The sequence below is a fragment of the Echeneis naucrates genome, chromosome 20 (assembly GCF_900963305.1).
Source record: "Echeneis naucrates chromosome 20, fEcheNa1.1, whole genome shotgun sequence".
Classification (NCBI taxonomy): Eukaryota; Metazoa; Chordata; class Actinopteri; order Carangiformes; family Echeneidae; genus Echeneis; species Echeneis naucrates.
This window is the reverse complement of record NC_042530.1, coordinates 17,411,735-17,428,455: the sequence shown is the minus strand read 5'-3', so window position 1 is coordinate 17,428,455 and position 16,721 is coordinate 17,411,735. Positions and strand designations below refer to the sequence as shown.

The 16,721-nt window shown below is 39.9% G+C and overlaps 2 protein-coding genes across 6 annotated transcripts in view; both read right to left on the bottom strand.

Annotated features, from left to right (window-relative positions):
- The window catches only part of abca4a (ATP-binding cassette, sub-family A (ABC1), member 4a), a 40,620-nt gene extending 33,289 nt beyond the window's left edge, over positions 1-7,331 (bottom strand). Inside the window, exons 1-7 of the mRNA XM_029529504.1 lie at positions 7,266-7,331; positions 6,459-6,552; positions 6,207-6,348; positions 5,825-5,964; positions 4,362-4,489; positions 3,329-3,526; positions 1,754-1,843 (exon numbers count right to left, since the gene is read on the bottom strand). Of these exons, the coding sequence (XP_029385364.1) occupies positions 1,754-1,843; positions 3,329-3,526; positions 4,362-4,489; positions 5,825-5,964; positions 6,207-6,348; positions 6,459-6,552; positions 7,266-7,331 (858 nt within the window). The remainder of the gene's footprint in view (positions 1-1,753; positions 1,844-3,328; positions 3,527-4,361; positions 4,490-5,824; positions 5,965-6,206; positions 6,349-6,458; positions 6,553-7,265) is intronic.
- Positions 7,332-8,126: 795 nt separating this feature from the next.
- The window catches only part of arhgap29a (Rho GTPase activating protein 29a), a 31,819-nt gene continuing 23,224 nt past the window's right edge, over positions 8,127-16,721 (bottom strand). For all 5 annotated transcript variants that reach the window (XM_029529506.1, XM_029529505.1, XM_029529507.1 and 2 more), the window contains 10 exons: positions 16,159-16,328; positions 15,304-15,432; positions 13,744-13,842; positions 13,282-13,445; positions 11,881-12,069; positions 11,230-11,367; positions 10,760-10,995; positions 10,343-10,658; positions 10,129-10,237; positions 8,127-10,034 (listed from right to left, as the gene is read on the bottom strand). In XM_029529506.1, the coding sequence (XP_029385366.1) occupies positions 9,091-10,034; positions 10,129-10,237; positions 10,343-10,658; positions 10,760-10,995; positions 11,230-11,367; positions 11,881-12,069; positions 13,282-13,445; positions 13,744-13,842; positions 15,304-15,432; positions 16,159-16,328 (2,494 nt within the window). In that variant the 3' untranslated portion in view covers positions 8,127-9,090. The remainder of the gene's footprint in view (positions 10,035-10,128; positions 10,238-10,342; positions 10,659-10,759; positions 10,996-11,229; positions 11,368-11,880; positions 12,070-13,281; positions 13,446-13,743; positions 13,843-15,303; positions 15,433-16,158; positions 16,329-16,721) is intronic.

Genomic DNA, 16,721 nt, shown 5'->3' with positions numbered 1-16,721 from the left:
AAGATGAACCTTTGAGTGCAACCAATCAATGATGGTATTAGTTTCAGTTAAAATTTGTAGGCTATAAGATGTCAAAGTGTTTGTGAGAAAAGTATTGGAAGTTTAGGGTTCTTCAGATTTTTGGTCAGGCTTAAGTATGTTGCACTTATTACATCACCTTAGAATATATGATAATATGAACAATACTGATATTAAAGAAGAAAAACTCTGTCTTAAAAATGTTTAGATTATATATCCCCTAATACAAGTCTTCTACAGTACATCACCCAAGAAGCTTCATCTTGAGTTGCAAACACATCTAGTCGGCAGTGCCTCTTCCAACTATTGGAAGTTGAGAATTTTGGAATTCTCAACACATTAAATAGAGCCCCGGGAGTTGACATCACACCTCCATTTTGGCAGTAAAGAAAGTTTCTGGCAGTTTTAGGCCCACTGAAACTGTCATCATGGTTGACAGTTGTTGTCAAATAGCCCTGTTAAAACAAAAGTAAATCATTTAATCGCTTCCCTAACGATCCAGAGAGAAGAAATAAGTGGCTCAGCGCGATAACAAGAGACTGGAGTGGGACAAAACAGACCAAAAGATGGGACCTCCCAGCCAATGGATTTCGCCTGTGCAGTGTTTTTTTTACATTTTTTACAAACATTTTTACTCACACTACTATGGGCTTGCCATTCTGATCACAAGTTCACATTCTGTTTCTCTCCACAGATCAGGCTTAACATCCACCCATTTAAACTGATTTCCACCTTTATTGAGCTAAACCCAACCTCTTGTATGTGGTGGGTTTGATATAACAAACTCGTGTTTCATTGCTCTGATTAGTTTGCAGGTTGGGCATTAAGTCTGCACTTGATAAAAGCCCGGAAAATCAATGATATTCACATACTAATACTAAACTATTCAGAAAAATTGTTTATTCATTAAAATAGTATCAGCTACAGATGACTCATTTAGCAGTCTCGCTACTGAGGATTTTTGATTTTTTGTGGAAATTGATTACTTTTCTGCAGCTGGGACAAATCCACTGTTTAGGAATTTCTTACAGTACATAAGCTACCTGACGTTAGCCTAACTGGCTAACTGTAACACTGCCCATTAGCGTAATTGTAACGTTACACAAAGCGGCACTAACGCTTCCAGTGAGGACACAGCATTCTTTATCTGGTAGTTTCCACAGCTGAAGGGTCGATACAAAGACCTTTGTATGCCCTTAGGGAGGGTTAGGGTTTAGGGTTAGGGTTAGGATTTGATGCAGCTTTGATTTGCACCTCTGTCTCCAACATAGTAATGACCTTTTAATGGCCTGTAATATTTAGAAAATATCTCTAGCTACTTCATAACAATGTTAGACAGTAAGTTATGTCTGTATGTGTTTACAATACAGGTACAACACAAATTCAACTGATATAATTAATCTCTTTGGACTGGGATTCAAGGAACATAATAGGCGCACAGACACAGGGAAATCAGTCATCCCTGATGTTTTTTTCCAGAGGCTTCACTTGTTTCTGCAGCCTCAATGTGATTTCCATTGTGATGGTCCTCTAACTATGATGTATCTGTTTTTTTTAAGCTAAATGAACCTTTTCTGGATTTAGCCTTCCTCATACGCACTTAATGATGTCCTTCTACTGTCTGTGTTTGCGTAAAACTCAAGCAAGAGGAAGCAACTGTTTCCTGAGGACTAAAAATAGAGGGCAGTGAACTTTTGAAAGGAGATAGGCTGGGGCTGCAGGGGCTGTGCCTCACCTCTCGTAGTTTGCCCGAGGTGGCTGAGACAACCTGTACCCAGAAGTGAATGTCGATGCCTTCAGAGTGTTTGTCCAGAACAAGAGGAAGCTATGGAAAAACACAAATAGATAGTTTTAATATATATTTCATATATTTTATAAGTTTTAATATAACCTCATTATACAAGTGATAATCTTGTTTCCTCTATGTCAAATATTCTTATTACCCCCTTATAAATCAATTATGCTTTTATAATTATTATAATCATAGCGGGTTAACACGTAAAGTGACATAGACATCTTTTAGTGGGCCAAAAGGTAAAACCAGGGATAGCACTTTTCTTGAGGATCTGCTGGCTTTGCCCACAGATCTTCCAGCCAGTTCACACCACAACAGGCTAGAAGCCAAAGGAAGCCCAAGGGCAAGACACAGAACCATTAGGGGAGACATCCTTCCTCTTTTACATATCTTCCTATCCCTATGTGTGTGTGTGTGTGTGTGCACGTGTGTGTATGTGTATGTGAGTGTGACTGAGAGAGGTAAACCAAACATAAACTGCACTCACTCTTCCAAGACACATGTGATTGCACCTGGAAGAAGTCGAGGCAAAGGGCAGCTATTGTTGCTGCCTGTCTCACTGTAACGTGTGATCATGCTCAACCTCCAGCGAGTATATCCTCACTCCACTGCTACTAACCCTAACCCTGCTCTGCTAATGCTTAGGGCTGTTTCATTTCATACATTTTATTTCTCTGCACTGGATGATGTATATACTTGTAATCAATTTAACTGTAAAATACTTTCAACCTGAACTTTATCCTTGGTGGAAGATAGATGTTTGTGTTTCTCATCTGAATAGTAAATAATATATTTACAGCATAGGTACTTCATCAGTAGTTTAGGGCTTTCTAATTTTATTTTACAAAAACTAAAACAGAATTGGTCTGAGAAATAATTGTCTCACCCTGTGAGTCATAGCGCTTCTAAAAATAATAATAACTGTTTATCCGGTGTATTTCCTGACTCTAAACATACAATGTGCCTGCAATAGGCCTTTGTCAGCTTGCTGTTTTGATTGTCTGAGCGAAAACTGCTGACATGAAGCCAAACATCAGTTAAATAATGGAGTTAAATCTAATGTGCCATCTTTAATTACCATTAAAGCATTTTGGGGTAGTCAGGACATCATTTAACTAACTTCTCAACCCAGTTAAGGGATTTATTAGACATACATTAACACCACAATCACACTACCAATTAACTATATGGACAATATCAGCATAATGTTACTTTTTGCTCAGCCTTATTTGAAAAATTTTTGGAAACAAGCTAATAATACCAACAGTCCCTACAGAGGCCTCTCTTATTCATGAAGTAACTGGACGACTGTGCCAAGACAAAACATGTTCAATTACAAAATTAAAATAATGCATCCGTCAGCGTTATACTATTAAACTTCAAAGAATGTCTTCAAAGACTTTCATGCTGCTTTGTGTAAATGTGGAGCCAGGACTGGGAGCTTAATTATAAGAGATTGGACAGGTATCTAAATTATTTACAGTTTTCTAAATCCAAGGATAATCAAGCACTGACCAGCCTGAAGAGCTTGAACAAGTCGACATTGGCATAGAATTTGTCTTCAATGATCTGCAGCTGTTGTGGGGTAAGGACACACATGGCATTGCGGACAGTATAGAGTCCTCGATGGCTGGAGAAAACAAGAAAGCGCTCCAGTAGGTTTAGGCTGCAGGCAATATCCTTTAAATGCATGTCTGGGACACCAGAAGCAAACTGGAAAAAAGTGTACAGGGAAATAGGGAAATTATTAGGATTAGGGAAACAAGACATACAGCAAAAATCGCAGCTTCAACGCTGTAGACTCAATGTCATTATTGCACTGAATGGTGAATGGTCATCCCAGGCCCTGGTTATGCAAGGACCCCTCTGTGTCCCCTCAGTGATTAGGACCCTTCTTTATTTGCTCAGTACTAAGGAGCATAGTATGGAGTGACAAAGCAAAGGCTGCCCATGCTTTTGTAAAAAAGAAAAATGCTAGTATTGGAATTTTACAAAATGCAAACGTTACTCTTTCTTTAGGATCATTAAGAGAAGATTTATGGGTGGAAATTAGTAGTTTTGAGTGTTTAACATGAAATCTATGACACAATAAATTGAAATGTTGAGGACTGTGAAGCCACTATCTTTAGACCAGTAACAGGGTTATTGGATGCTGTCCTCAGCACTTTTCTGCCTATTTAAAATGTGGAGTAACCCATCTTTTCATCCACCTTCTATCTATAAATTCAGTTGTGGCTCTTTGTTACTTGAATGTTTGTTGAACATAATCCGCTGCATGCATGCGTATTCACCTGTGCAGGAAATATTGAAACTGTGACTTACATATATTTTGTCAGGTGTGACCTGTTCCTTAAAATAATGTTGAAATGTTGTCAACATTTACAGTGTAACCTGCTGCCATGCAATAATACACACTCTAACAACCAGTCTCTGCACTGGCTATGCTTCTAAGCACACGTCTTAGAATACTAAGGTATTCACTGAAACTCAGCAATTTAATTTCATCATGAAGGTGTGTGTTTATGAATAGGTGTCAGTGTGTGTGTACCTGTTCAGGCCTGATTTGAGCACTGACTAAGTGATTCACCACAGACTCTGACAGGGGAACGTCTCTCAGCAGGAATGATGTCAGAGTTTCATCGTCCTTCAAGATGGCCTCTACTTTTACGCCGCGGCCTAAAATGATAACAGTAGCATTGGAATCAAAAGGTGTGAGACAGCTCTTTCATTGTACAGTCATGTAATGTTTGGTTTTCGTGACTATGTGATGGTTGCAAAGCACACATGCAATAAAGCTCCTTTTGATTTGGATTCTTAGTGGCATCTATTTTAGGCATGCTGTGACAAATCTGCGGCAAAAGGGTAGGTACAGTGGGTGAAGGTGCTCCACCTCTGTACTGTCTGCATGTTCCCTGTGGCCTCTCTAAAGTTAACTTTGGGAGCTGCACTGTGTAGAACATGAAATAAAGGAAGTTTTATTTTTAAGGCTTTTGAGGACATAATGCGATAAAAAGTATGTTTCTAACCATGCAGCATTTTCTAACTTCATATTCTCTATGTTATTAGCTTTTTATGCAGATTATACTGTCAGATCAGATAAGAATCTTCTGTCTTCATAAAAAGCTCTACTGTGTAACGTGGTGAGAATAGGTGTCATTGAGACCATAACTGCTGACATTTCAGTCCTCAGGGCTATTGCACATTTGGGTTACGCAACACTGAACCATCAAAACAGAAACCTCTTTGCTTCAGTATTCCACTTGTAACCAACACCTATTCTTAAAGGGCTTTGCGGTAATGAACAGAAAAGTCAATTTTGTCAGTTGCAAAACCTGGTTCTCAACATACATTAATTTTTTTGTTTTGGGCTCATGGGAATCTGTATGGAATGTGGATAATATCTCTGTGGCCATCTACATATTTCATCAAGAATGGCAGCGAACATGATCATTCATAGGCTGGAATGCACTCAGCCTCATTCCACTCCCATCATAAAAGTTTATGTTATCAGCAGGGAAACATGCTCTATATACAGCGTAGTGCATATGCTAACATGGACAGGGGGTTGTTGGTTCCCTTAATAGGAGTGTTTATATATTATGTCAAAGGGAGGGAAGAGAATTGTAGATGGGGGGCCTAGTGAATCAGTTTCCTGCTTTATAAACACACTAAGGGTGAAAATAAGCAGCTTATGTTACAGGCCTTTCTTAGATCCATTTGATGTAATCCTGTTACACTGTGCAGCTACACAGACTGATGGGTAAAAGCACTGTGAGGTATGATGTATACTGTCATGTGGTTTTTCAAGCATATTGTGGTTTTGAGCATTTATCTATCCCAGTGTATTGATTATCACAAATATTTATCTTTTTTATTTATTCTCTTCTTGTTTTGCTTTATCTGCAGCTTTATTCTACAGAAGATTATGACTATAAAATGCAATAGCAAATCATTTTGGAACCAAACTACATTATCAACTGGATAATGCTGGTGAAAGCCCAATGCACTGACCTGAGATCTGCTCAGAGTGAGTGCGTAGAGTTTCCATGAAGTTACTCATGGAATTCATTTCCCTCCATAGGCAACCAAGCTGAAGAAACTGGGGATCACTGAAAAGAAGCTCCTGGGCATCTGAGTAGAACCGAGCTAATCTGAAGAACAAGGACAGTAAGAGATCGAATGCAGATCACTCAGACATGTTAACAACTGATCAATGGTACAAACATCCACATATGAATGCATGCATTTATAAAGGCTAGAACAAGTAAAACATAAGCCAGAGACTTTTGGACACGCTCTCTTTGACTCTATTACACAACTCTGCCTGTCAGATCAAATGTTTCATAGGAATTCAACATGTCTGGCCCAGAGCCACTTCCCTCTGCCAACTCACATGGAGTTGTTGTAGTTGGACACAAGACCAGGAGATTCCCCACGGGTGGGGTACTGGAAACAAGGGTTGTTGGCATTGCAGAAGATTCCCTGGATCCATGGCAGGACCCCTGCAGAGGGCATAGCCTTGTTGGGGAAGTGGCCTGTGGGAGCCGAAACACTGCTGGCATTCAATTCTTCGAAAAAGCAATTTATCAGCCTTTATCCTTAGGAGGCTATGAACCACAGGGATCTGGAAAAAGCTGTTGCTTACATTCATGTTGACGGTACAGTGGATTCACCCTCCTTAGACAGACCAGTCCCATGAAGAGCATTACAGGCCACATGATCTCCAGAAAGAAGCGCACCTGGAGAAAGAGGACAGCATTACTGCCCTATAAATTAACACTTATACCTGAAGCAATGACAAGCCTCATATTTATGGACGTCCTGGGAACTGAGCTGTTATAATTTTGAAGATATGTTATTATGTATCCATAAACTGTATCAATAACTACTGAGAAAATCTAATCAACTCTCAGATGAGAACCTAAAATAGAGAGTACAAATACAATACTGAGTTAAAATGTATATTCAAATACTAATTACTGCAGGAATAAAATAGGAATGTCTGCTATGTTATGACCAAGTCCTGATCAACTGTGCTATACTGTTGTGTTTATGAGTCATCTCCATGAAATCTAACTTGTTTTCCATAAAATTGACAAATTCGAACAACTTAAGAAATTCTTTAAAATTACTTGCTTGTACCTTCTGTTAAATGTACTTCTTCAGTGATATGTTGTACCGAGTGTGACAGTTATATGTTTGGTCTACACCAACAAAAACCCATTCAATTATGTGAATGATTGCAGCGTAGGAGCAGCTGCTTTGATGGGTTTGATGTTCTGTTTTACAAGTATGGTTCAGATATATAATCATTATGAGAATCCCACTTTGAAAGAGCAGTGAGTATGTAACTTGGGAAAGAATGAGACCTGACTAGAAGTTAACATTTTTGCTAACTTCAACTCTAATTTGAATAAATGTAGCTTGCAGTTGATGACTGAGAGGACTTTACCCTCTGCCGCCTGCGGATGGTCCAGTTCTTCCACAGTAGAAGCTTCACCTGTCGTCCTGCGCCCATGGCTCCTCTGTTTCACCCCCAGCCAGCAAACCTGTGTTCAACCATCCCACAGTTCCACCATCATCCAAATGAAGAGCACTCAGTAGTTTCCATATGCCCATCCATTCATTCAGTGCTCCACATGAACACAGTGCCATGTGGTCACTGGGCTCTAACCTTCACATGCTTGGCAAAACAATAGTAGACTTTTCCAGTCTGCAAGCACACGCTGGATACTAAAATTCATGGTTGACATCACTGAAACATTTAACCTTCACTACACATGTCACATAACATCACTAATTAATATCTATGACTATATTTCAAAGCATTAAATGCCACATAATTTGCCACTTACCTCAGAATAAAAACTGTGGACTAAAACTTGGTAAACAAAGCCTAACATTGCATATTCCCCTAAGTGCTCCTTGGGGCTGCGAACACAGCTTGTTTCCAGACCTTGTGAAAAGTTAAGCAGATTGATTTAATCTCCTTTCTCTCGGTTGGGAAACAGCTAATGCCTCTCATCCATTCCTTGAGGCCTACATGACCGAACCACCTGGCCCTCATTGTATTGTACAATTCCACCACTGTTTAACTCTTACCACTATGAAATAAACATCCCTATTTTAATTTAGCAACCTATTCTCAGGTCATCATGCTGTTTAGTTTATTGTATTAACATAGATCAAGTTTTTCTTGCTCAAAAAAACCTCACAACATTACATAACTACTGATAACAAATTGAGCATTTTTCCTATATCCAATGAATTTTAGAATGTTTGATGAATAACAGATAAAAAAAACAAGCCATGGTGCAGTAGCCAAATATATTTTAATAAGTTACAAAAGGGTGTTTGTTTTCAGGTACCTGTTTTTTTGTTTGGTTGCTTGTTCTTTTAAACACTAAACTTTTCAACATTGTCAACCTTTACATCATGAAAAACTGCTATCATTTGAATAAATGATGCGTTTCCTATTACTCACAAAGAGCATGTGAGATTTAGGTTAATGAGTAAAACTACTTCAGTTTAAGGGTTAGGGTTAGGGTTAGGGTGGGGTCATGTTATGATATTAACATGAGAAAGATAGTGTCATGATATCTCTGAAAGCTTTTCAGAACTGACATCATACAAGTTCAACTGTATAAAAAGAAGTGAAGGTACACCCTTTGCAACTGGTGCTTTTTAACACTAAAAGAGGCAACAGAGGTCATTATATTGTTTTACACACAAGTTACTGGCAAAATGATTAACCATACCCTAAATAAAACAGTTGTGTTCTGACTCGCAGCAGAAACATGACTTGTAATCATGTGACTTGTGTCATGATTTCTGAATTTAGATGGGTGCACAAAACATTTTCTTCAGTCACAGCTACATGCACTATTGTAACAATTCATAGTTTTGGAGTATATAAACATACATAATTGTGAGCGCTTAAAATGTTCATCCAAAAATATTCAAATAAAATGTAATTACACCATTTCCAAAAAAAAAAATAAAATAAAATAAAATAAAAATAAAAAAAATATATAAATATTCTGAGTGTACTGAGCAAGTGATTGGTAAATGAATTATTGGTAAATCATGTTAAAAATATACAGCTTTTTAAGTGCATCCTATTTGTCATTTAAGGACAAAGGTACATTTAGTTCTTCACAAAGTGACCACAATCATAGAACATCCAAGGAATAGTCTTTGCAAAGTCAATTCTTATTAAAGAAACATGGTACACAACCTTTACATTGAAGCACCTTTTCTTGGCTCTGACTCTCAGATCACACAAAGTGAGCCTCTCGATGTTCCAGCTCCTGGAGGCGTCTGGGCTTTAGTCTCTGGTAGACTGGTTTGGCCTGGTTTTGGCCCAGTTCCTCAGGGCTAGAACTAGGAGACTGACACATAGCCACCTGCTCTCCCTCAATGACCTCCTCAAGAGGTTCATCTACAGACACTTCTATCTCAATCCCTAACACTTCTTCCTCCTCCTCCTCCTCATCCTCTTCTTCTTCCTCAGCACTATTAGCGGCTGCACAGTTCTGCAGCACTTTAGCTTTGCTCCCTGTTGGGGGGTTGTAGAAGGTTCCTGGGGGAGGCTGGAGAGTCCTTGGAGCCCTGAAAGCTGTTGTGATGGGACTGTAATTGGTTACATTGTCCTCTCTTCTTAAAGTCCTGCTGGGTCGCACTGCGACAGTATAAGGTCTGTTGGGATAGATGGTGCTAACTGAACTCCCAGTAGATCCAAGGGAATGGGTTGAGGGCACAGAAGATGATAGGTTGCTGGGGTCCACTGTTGTGCTCGTTGTGGATGGACTGGCCACAATTTTGACAGACTTTGAAGAAACGTCGTGCTTGTACTGTTTGTCCCAAGTTCTGCGTAATGTCTGGGTGTCAATAAATGTACTCCGGTAATGTGTGGCCCCTCTGATTTTTGAACTGTCAGTTTCATCGACCTCTTCGATGGACTGGTCACAGCTGCCTCCTCTTCTGGCCTCTTGGTCTCTGCTGTTCCAGGTATTGTTCAGGTCAACTTGTCCTCGGCTTTGGGTCTGTTCAGCTGGCATGCTCATTGGCCGGGAGGAGAACTTGTTGCGAGGATGTCTGAGCTGGACCCTGGTAACTGTGACATGCTGAGAACGACAGAGTCCTCTCTCACCAGGCTTCAGAACTTCAGAGACACTTGATGATAAAAAGCCATTTAGGGTCTCGGAATCCACTTCATCACCTTTGTACAGAGATTCAAACATGATTAGACATCGAAATATGAGGCAAAATATTGCCTCCAGAAATTCATAGAAAATTTCCTGAAAAACACTGACCAGGTTCAAAGTCACTTCCGTCAAGCCTCGTTGTGGTCTCCCGAACCTCAGCCACCAAGTGGGAAGAAGGAATAATGGAGGAATGCCTTTTATACACTTTAGAGGTAAACTGTAAAACAGACAAAGGCAGACGACAAAAGGATCAATATAGCATTATAGCTTAAGTAGTGATATGTACGTGTGCGTTCTCACTTTTAGCATGAACACTAATTACCTCCTTAATGTCTCCAAGCGACTTAGAGTGCCTGCTCAGCCGCTGCTCCTTCTCTTGATGGTTGATGTTAGTGTCAGGGATGGGGTGGACATCAACCTCTGTCAGCAAGGTGGCGCTTAGGGGACTAAGCGGGGTGTCAAAGACCATTTGATAGTGTCTGATCAGGAGCTCCACAATCAGTGCTTGATAGGGGTAATCCACCAGAGAGGAAAGGGATACTTCCGCATCCCCCTGTCTTGGCTTGATCAAGGTTGGGCCAAAAATGATACCCAAGTTGCTGGCTGTCATCTTATTCTCCTCTGACCGCTCTGTGACACTTGAGAGAAGGGCGAAGAGGTGCAAATATTATTTATTACATCCTTACTTGTAAAATGGTGATTATACCACACAGGGACAGTTTAATGCACTCTGCCCTACCGGTGCAGATGTTCTATTAGGAACTGCAGAGTCTTATAGTGAGCTGGTGGCAGCTGCCTCAGCAGGTCCTTGATCTTGAAGAGGACCCGGTTGAGCTCCACGCTGACCTGGACTGGGGTTACCATGGTAGGACTAAGACGTAATGCCTCTATTTCCTCCACAATGACACTTTGGCTTTCTTTGGCCAAACCAATAAAGTCATTATAGAAGCGGAACAGGATGAGTGGTTCTGGAAGCTGCAAAAGACAAAACACAAACAAGTCAGACAAATGATGGGGAAAGTTCATAATACAAACAACTGAAATGTATTAGCAAATACACAAAAGGAAATTCATGGATAAGAGGTGGGAAATATGTACTAAAAATAAACAAAGACAAATAAAGCACAGTCACTTTTAACCACCTTATGTCGTTTTGTGGCCACCTCTGCGGGGTGTTATTTTAAGGATACAGTATGAAAAGTAGCCCACCTGTCTAAGATAGAGTTTGAGCACGTTGCTGATGTCATGGGGGTAAAGGTCAGAGAGTTCCACCAGGTCCTTGCCATTCTCAAATGCCTGACACAACTTCTCCACCCGAGACTTGGCACCATTTACGCGGTAGATACCCTTCACAGCACAAAAACTAAATATATTCAACACAGCAAAACTACATGCAATCTTCAGGATCTCAATCACTGTGTGATTAGAGCTGCTAAATATTAAAAGCATAAAAACATGAACATCACACAGCATATGGATTTACAGTAAATGCATCCAGCTCAAGTCCGTGAATTACACAGAATGACTTGATCTGACTTATATTTACACTTAACCAGATCCAGTTCCTTGTATTGGTTTGTTCTAACTAGTGCATCTAACTAGTGCATACTCTTAATTATTTAAAATAAAATGTATGATTTTATTCAAATTCATATCAGCAAACAAAAAGTATAACTGACCAGCAACACCGGCAACCTCTACTAAGCTGACTACTGCATTACTACTGTATTTTAAGGCATAGGAACTAGACTATCTTAATTAAGCCACATTTGAAGGCACAATGTCCTCTCTTCAAATGGAGGCCACCAAAGAACCCCTGTGTGGATCAGTTCGTTGATCTTTCATCTGATGTCAAAATACCTTCATGCTGAGGGCCCTGCTCTCAATTTCAGATGTGCACTTCCGGATAATGAAGGGGATGCTGTCTGGACTGTTCTTGGCTGCCTGTGTGAAGTCAATACCAAAGAGATGAAGCCTCCCCTGGAGTTTCTTATGGCCACACTGAATGGCCAGGGTTTCCAGACACTTCTTGTGGCAAGCCAATGAACACTGCATGCAAGATGACATATATATATAAATATCAGTTTAAAAAAAAAACTGTCTGAGATTCAACAATAGACTAGGGACAGAGAAGAATAAAAACAGTACTTTCCTCTGACCATACTGAAGTAAAGAATAAAAAAATAATTGTAGAAAAATGTGTGATCCTACAAACACACGCTTAATGGTATTTGGGACTTCCCAAAATTATGCAAAGATTTTTCTTTAATACAGATCGACGATATGAAACTCAGATAATTTTCACCAGTAACTGACTGCCCATTGAATGAAGGCAGAAAAAACTCCACAAAGCTGCATTACCTGTGACCTAATGAGCCGATAAAATATAAAAATTCCAATGCACTGCTGTGTTAAAGGGCAGCATGGCAGCATAATGGTTAGTGTTGCTCCCCCTAAACAAGAAGCCTGCAGGTTTGATTCCCAGGCCTGGGTTCTTTCTGAGTTTGTGTGTTCTCCCTGTGCTTGCGTGGGTTTCCTCAAGTTACTCTGATTACCTCCCACCATCCACAGACATGCATGCTGAGGTTAATTTGCGACACGAATTGTCTGTAGGTCTGAGTGTGAGTGTGAGACTCTGTCCGTGCTTATGTGTTGGCCCTGTGATGGACTGGCGACCTCTCTAGGGTGTACCCCGCCTTTACCCAGTGTGAGCTGGGATTGGCTCCAGCAGCCCCACAACCCGCAGACAGATAAGCAGTAGAAGATGAATCAATGCTTTGTAACATTCCTATGCTCATGCTTGTATTTACCAGCTTTACATAACTGATCTTGAACATTTTTTTCCAGTTACCCTTTTGTTATAATTTTCTGCATTATTTTGAATACATATGGAAAGAAACTGGATACAAAATAAAGAGAGTGGAAGGGGGGTGCAGGGTGGACGGAGGGGACTCTTTGGAGGACAAAAGGTCTTCAGTTTCAACAGCCTGTTCCCCCAACTGAGTTTGTGGCCAAATTCAACCCACGCCCCCTACCCCTTTTTTTATTCAACTGTTTTGATGAGGGCAGAGGTGGTCTCTTTTGTTTTTCTTAGATTTTTATGCATGCCATGAGTGATAAAGACGCTATTGTTAGCATTTGGCATGGTTGATCCTGAACTTAACTCAATACATTTAATAAAATATCCAAGTGGATGATCATGGTTGATTCTATTCATTCCAAAAAAAAAAAAAAGAAAGAAAGAAAAGAAATCAAGTTTACCTCCTCACACTCTGCTCCATGAAACACCACCAGACTGTCACATTCTCGACACTTGGAGGGCGCCCTAAGCTTCCTCAGCTTGTGGGTTTGACTTGCCTTGGACATTTGGGTGTTTCTAAAGGGACCTGGGGAGCTGGCTGTCTCTATGACAATATCACTTAGACCTGGAGAGTAAAAGAGCAGAGGACTTCAGATACCGTTATTTTCCTGGCCTACAAAAGACTCAAAAGACCCTTCTCAAACCCCTCAGAGTAAATTTGTTCTCAAAGAGGAAAGAGATTAAACTTTGTAGGGAAGACACAAAATACATCTGAAAATCTCAGATCCTTTATCATACCATACCAAGTATGCACAAGTTAAAGGCATTTGACACAATTTAAAGGATATCTCTCTAACAGACATGACAGGAGAGAAAAGGAAGAATGCATGGTGGAACATTTGTGAGCAATTAGTTGGACTCACCATTATCAGAGTTTGTGGGAGGCTCTCTGTCATCCAAATCATCAGCAGAAGACATGGTGCCGGTGGAGGGGGTTCTGGGTAATCTCCTCTTGAAGTCTCCTGAACAGTGAAAGAGGATGCACCAATGAGTCCACATCTCCACAGACACCTTCAGTCAAGGTGCTCTGCATTTCATGTGCTGCTGAACATTTCGTTGACAAAATGCTAATAAATGAAACAGTGCAATAATTGATGGTTTGGTGCTTCACACCTCCATCAACTGATTAATGATTTCCAATAAACTAATTTTAATAATGACACTGACATGCTGATTAACCAATCAGGAGGCTAAAGCCTTAGGTACCTCAGCAAAAGTACAAATAGAATGTGACAAATAAAAACAAACTATTTAATTTTAGGTGGTCCTTGTACCAAACATGTTCCTGCAAAATATGAATTAATGATTAGGGTGTGCTCACAATGCACAACAATATTGTGCCACTTTTCACCATTACCAGAAAATTCTACCTGATATGGATATCGCACTTGACTGCATATACTTATTGCATATTGTGCAGCTCCAGGTACTTCTCATTATGCGGCTGTTTAAACATTTAGTCAGACAAATTAATTAAGTATATAACATAAAAGTAGTTTGCAATAGGACATGTAAGTATCAAAAAGTTTAATTAGTGGAAGGTCTGTAAGAGCTCACTGGATGAAACCAAAAGGTCTTTCACAAATTGACGTGATTCAATCATTTTTTGCAGCACACTTAGAGCTTCATTTGTGTTTCTAGTTGAGTAGAGGAACATGACAGTTTGACATGGGTGTATTTTTGCACAGCAACAGAGTAAACACTGAGAGAAAACCAGCCACCACACCTACTTCTTGAAGTGTGACAGTTGCATAACATTAAAAAAAGGAGGCAAAAACTGTTTTAGGTTGCCCAGCTCCTGGATTCTCAGATAACAAGCCAACAAAGTTGGGTGAACATCAAGTTCATACGAGAGACGTGAGCGGCGGCCCCGAGGGCATTGTAGACAGTCAGCACTGAGGAATGTCCCTCCTGTGTATCACTTTCAGTCTGTTGTTTTATCAATGACACTGCCCAAACCAGATCAGATTTAAGGAGTTACAAGTTGTATAATGAGTGCAGTGACTTTGCTTTCATGGCTGCACAGAAAACTTTCACCGAGATCAAAAGAGTGCATCAAGTTAGATAGTGATCCTCCTGATAATATCAATTGCCTGTTAATATCCTACCTTTTATTAGCTGCTGTATAACACAAATTTCTAGTTGATTTTGTTTGAAACTTAAAACATAGTGGGCGTAGAGTTGCAAAACTAAATCGGTGGAGCTCATGGTGACATTTGGAAAGCTGTTAATGAACAACTAAACAACAGGATCATTTACACAACCTAAAAAACAGCATTTATGTTATGCTTGATTATAGTCAGTGAGAGCTTCAACATAAGTCACCCAGCTGCTCTGCTATACACCATTCATGTTGTCTTGTGGAGAGAGGAAGATTACACTTAAAGCTGGAGGAGTACTAAACTGGATCATTGTAGTCCTACCTGGACTTGCAGTTGGCGAGTCCATGGACCGGGACTCACTGCTCCCTCCAGCACTTTCTGAATCGCTGCACATGCCTCCACTCTGGCTGGTTGAGATCCAGGGGCGATACATGGCCTGAATGCGAAGTGCTGGAGACGAGCCAAAATTTACATCAGTTATGTGCCATGAAAAACACAATTTTATATTTTTGGTGTTTATCGTCATACACTGCGACTAGTAATGAAATCAACGTTAGGCGGTGAAATTTTGAATTAATCTTTAATAAAAATGTATTAAAGTTGGACGTGTGTAAATCTGTCAACAAATAGAGGTGAGACCATTGACCATTAATGGGCTTATTAGCACAATGCTTTCTTGAAGGACCCAACTTGACACACGTAGATAAACCAAATCAAACAGATACAAAAACACAGACTGGCGTCAGTGTTATGGGTGCTTCATTCAGCCGGGCCATTAAAAATTCAACAACTGAAACGATATTGTGGGCTGGATATGATTGTATCCTGGGCTGGATGTGGCCTGCGGGCCTTGAGTTTGATATATGTGGTTTAAAGCTTCTGTATCATTTCACCTTTGCAGCTGTTGTATTATTCATAATCAACTTGTCTTGTATCTGGCTGCATCTATGCTACCTCTCTCTGTTTGAAATTAAATTTACCCACTAAGTTTGGCTAACAATGAACAGAAGGCTCAAGAATCCAGTATTTACTGTCGTAGCATCTTAACACAACTTAAAGGTTATAAACTATAATTTGTAGAAATATAATAACTACATGCTTGTCTGGCTGCTTGGTTAACCATTTCAACAAGTATTTTCGCCATTTAAGAGCAACATTAAATGTTATCATGCATACCTTGGACGTCTGTGCTACCATTGGAGCGTCTTTCTGCAATTTTGGTATGCTGGGCATTGCTGTGACTATCCATGTCATCACCACCAAGGAGGTCGGAGGTCATAGAAGTCGGTGACAGGTTGCAGTCGGATGAGTTGCAGCCAACTAAGGAGCGTTTGCTGTAAGGGAGCCTGGGGAGGAATATGATAAAAGAATTGTAAAGGTACTGTTTTGTAGCGAACCTAGAGTCCTTTAAAACTACTAAGGTCTGAGCTACATACATCAGAATATGGGGTCAATAAAAATAATCTTACCCTGATAAAACTACACCTCCTTTATTTAGACTAAAAATTGGATAAAATTTGACTTTCATTTCATTAAGTCAAATTTCTCCCTTTTTTGGCCATGATTACTTTGAAGTTGCTTCAGAAATCTTTTAGCCTATTTTCTCTCTATCTTGTTCTGTTAGACCTAACTATTATTTCTCTATTCTTCTCCAGCCATAGTATCCAATTCTAAACTAGACAAATCTGGAATTTCTGTACTGCAATATCAAATGTTCAAGATGTTCCTTGAATGATCTA